This window comes from Cyprinodon variegatus, unplaced genomic scaffold (genome assembly GCF_000732505.1).
Source record: "Cyprinodon variegatus isolate N-32 unplaced genomic scaffold, C_variegatus-1.0 Scaffold694, whole genome shotgun sequence".
In the NCBI taxonomy this organism is placed as follows: Eukaryota; Metazoa; Chordata; class Actinopteri; order Cyprinodontiformes; family Cyprinodontidae; genus Cyprinodon; species Cyprinodon variegatus.
The window spans coordinates 76957-78934 of NW_015151147.1; the positions used below are offsets into that span (position 1 = coordinate 76957).

Genomic DNA, 1978 nt, shown 5'->3' on the forward strand with positions numbered 1-1978 from the left:
ATCAAAAAAGTACTCCAGAGTGTTGTTCAGCATGGGGGTGAGTAGAAAATGAAGGCTAATCATGTTTTGGGTGTACTATTCCTTTAAACTGCTGTTAATGCAGTAAGACCAGATCAGCTTACATCATTCACACTGCATCTCTACATAGATGCAAATCTTTTAGATTTTATGGTTTATACAGCAAACACGTCCCTTACATGCTGTGATAATTATGCTGCAAATCTACATATTCAAACAATATATCTGGGAATTCTTTTCTGCATCTTTACGTGTGTCACGTTGTAATATGTCTGCATGCTTTAACCTGCGCTCCAACACTGTTTTGAGATGCTCACTCAGAATATGGGATGTTGGTTCCTCCAGGGAAATTGTGAGCTGCTGTATTCATTCTCATGCATGTGAAGCCTCTTTTCTTCCCAGACAATAGATTAGTTTCCAGTCACCAGAGGAAAATGGGATATCTGACTGCCCCTTTCTCTCTCTTTTAGCTGCAGAAGAAGCTCGCCATTCTTTATGTTCCACACACTGTTTAATAGAGCACCTCTTTTAGAAGGAACGCTGAGGGTTAGAGCAGTATTTGGCCCTCAGGTGGAGGCCTAAGGCTGCAGCTTCTAGACACAGCTTAGGGCTAGCCCTGCGGCTCTGGCAAGCATCTCATCCCCATAGCAGCCTTGGTATTGATCAGTTCGATGCCAAGTAACAGTCTAATAATCCACTAATCCATAAACCCACTCACTGCTATGCCATCAGTGTCACTATGGAAAGAAATAAGCTTTGCAAGTGTCACTGCAGCCAGTCTTCCTCTGATTTTCTTCTTTTAAATGCTCTCAACAAACAGTAATTGGCAACTTTCTTTATGTTTGTGTCTCTGTCTCTCTCTGTCATAAAAAAGGGGCAACTGTACTGGTTGTAAATGCAACCGACTTGGACGCATCGCGGGAGTTTGGCCAGGCTTCTCTCATCTACTCCCTGGAAGGCTCCTCTCAGTTTCGCCTGAATTCGCGCTCAGGTTCGTTAACCAGTCAGAATAAGACGTTTACAGCTTTTCAACCTGATGGAGTCTGTTTAAATCCGCTTTTTCTCAAACTGTTTAGTTGGTTGATAGTTGAGCTAAAAACCTGATCACGTTTTTTCAGTTGTTTCTGAAATGTTCTGCCGCTGATAAACTGTAAATTTCTTCATCTCTGTTTCAGGGGAACTCACAACCACAGCCCTGCTGGACAGAGAGCAGAAGTCGGAGTATATCCTGATAGTGAGAGCTGTGGATGGAGGAGTTGGCCCTCAGCAGAAGACTGGCATTGCCACCGTAAAAATCTTTAAAGTCATCGTTTAACTGAACAGCTTGTCTTAAAGTCTTACAGTAGCAGTCGTTCATAATGGCCCTTCCCAGTCAAAAGCCAGCCGAATGGCAGCAAAATCCCCTCCAACTTCCAGAAGATTTCCTTCTCATGGGCATGCATATTTTTCACCACCCTTTCACTGAATTACAGGGTCTAACCAGGAGATAACGCTTCTCTTAATGTCCACAAATCATGAGAGAAAGAATATTTTAGATGTTTAAAAAGGAATTGTAGGGGACCAGCCAAGGACCCATCAATGGCTACTACTGTACTGTTTGTTTTAACCATATTGGTAAAAAAGAATCTTAAATCACGATACACTCATCATGTATGTTAATATTCTACAAAATATTGGAATTAAGAATGTAATGAACCCTTCTATATTACGCCACAGCAAACAATTTATATTAAAATGTTAAAACCAGTTTCAAAATGACAAAGACACGTACTATTATAAACACAATTTGGAAAAATGGAACATCTTTTGGAGAAGATCGTTGATGGTAGAGCCGGGCGATACGGACTTAAAATCTTCTCACGATTGTCATGAAGCGGTGTTTGTTTGGAGGACCCAAATGCAGAGACCAGTAGGCAGAGGTGAATTTAAGTGGGTTTATTAAGGTTCACAGGAACAGGGG

General features: G+C 41.5%; 1 protein-coding gene across 1 annotated transcript in view; it reads left to right on the forward strand.

The window, feature by feature from the left end:
- The window catches only part of LOC107097416 (cadherin-23-like), a 98947-nt gene that overhangs the window by 66889 nt on the left and 30080 nt on the right, over positions 1 to 1978 (forward strand). The window contains exons 9-10 of the mRNA XM_015394554.1: positions 839 to 1009; positions 1194 to 1306. Coding sequence (XP_015250040.1) covers positions 839 to 1009; positions 1194 to 1306 — 284 coding nt within the window. The remainder of the gene's footprint in view (positions 1 to 838; positions 1010 to 1193; positions 1307 to 1978) is intronic.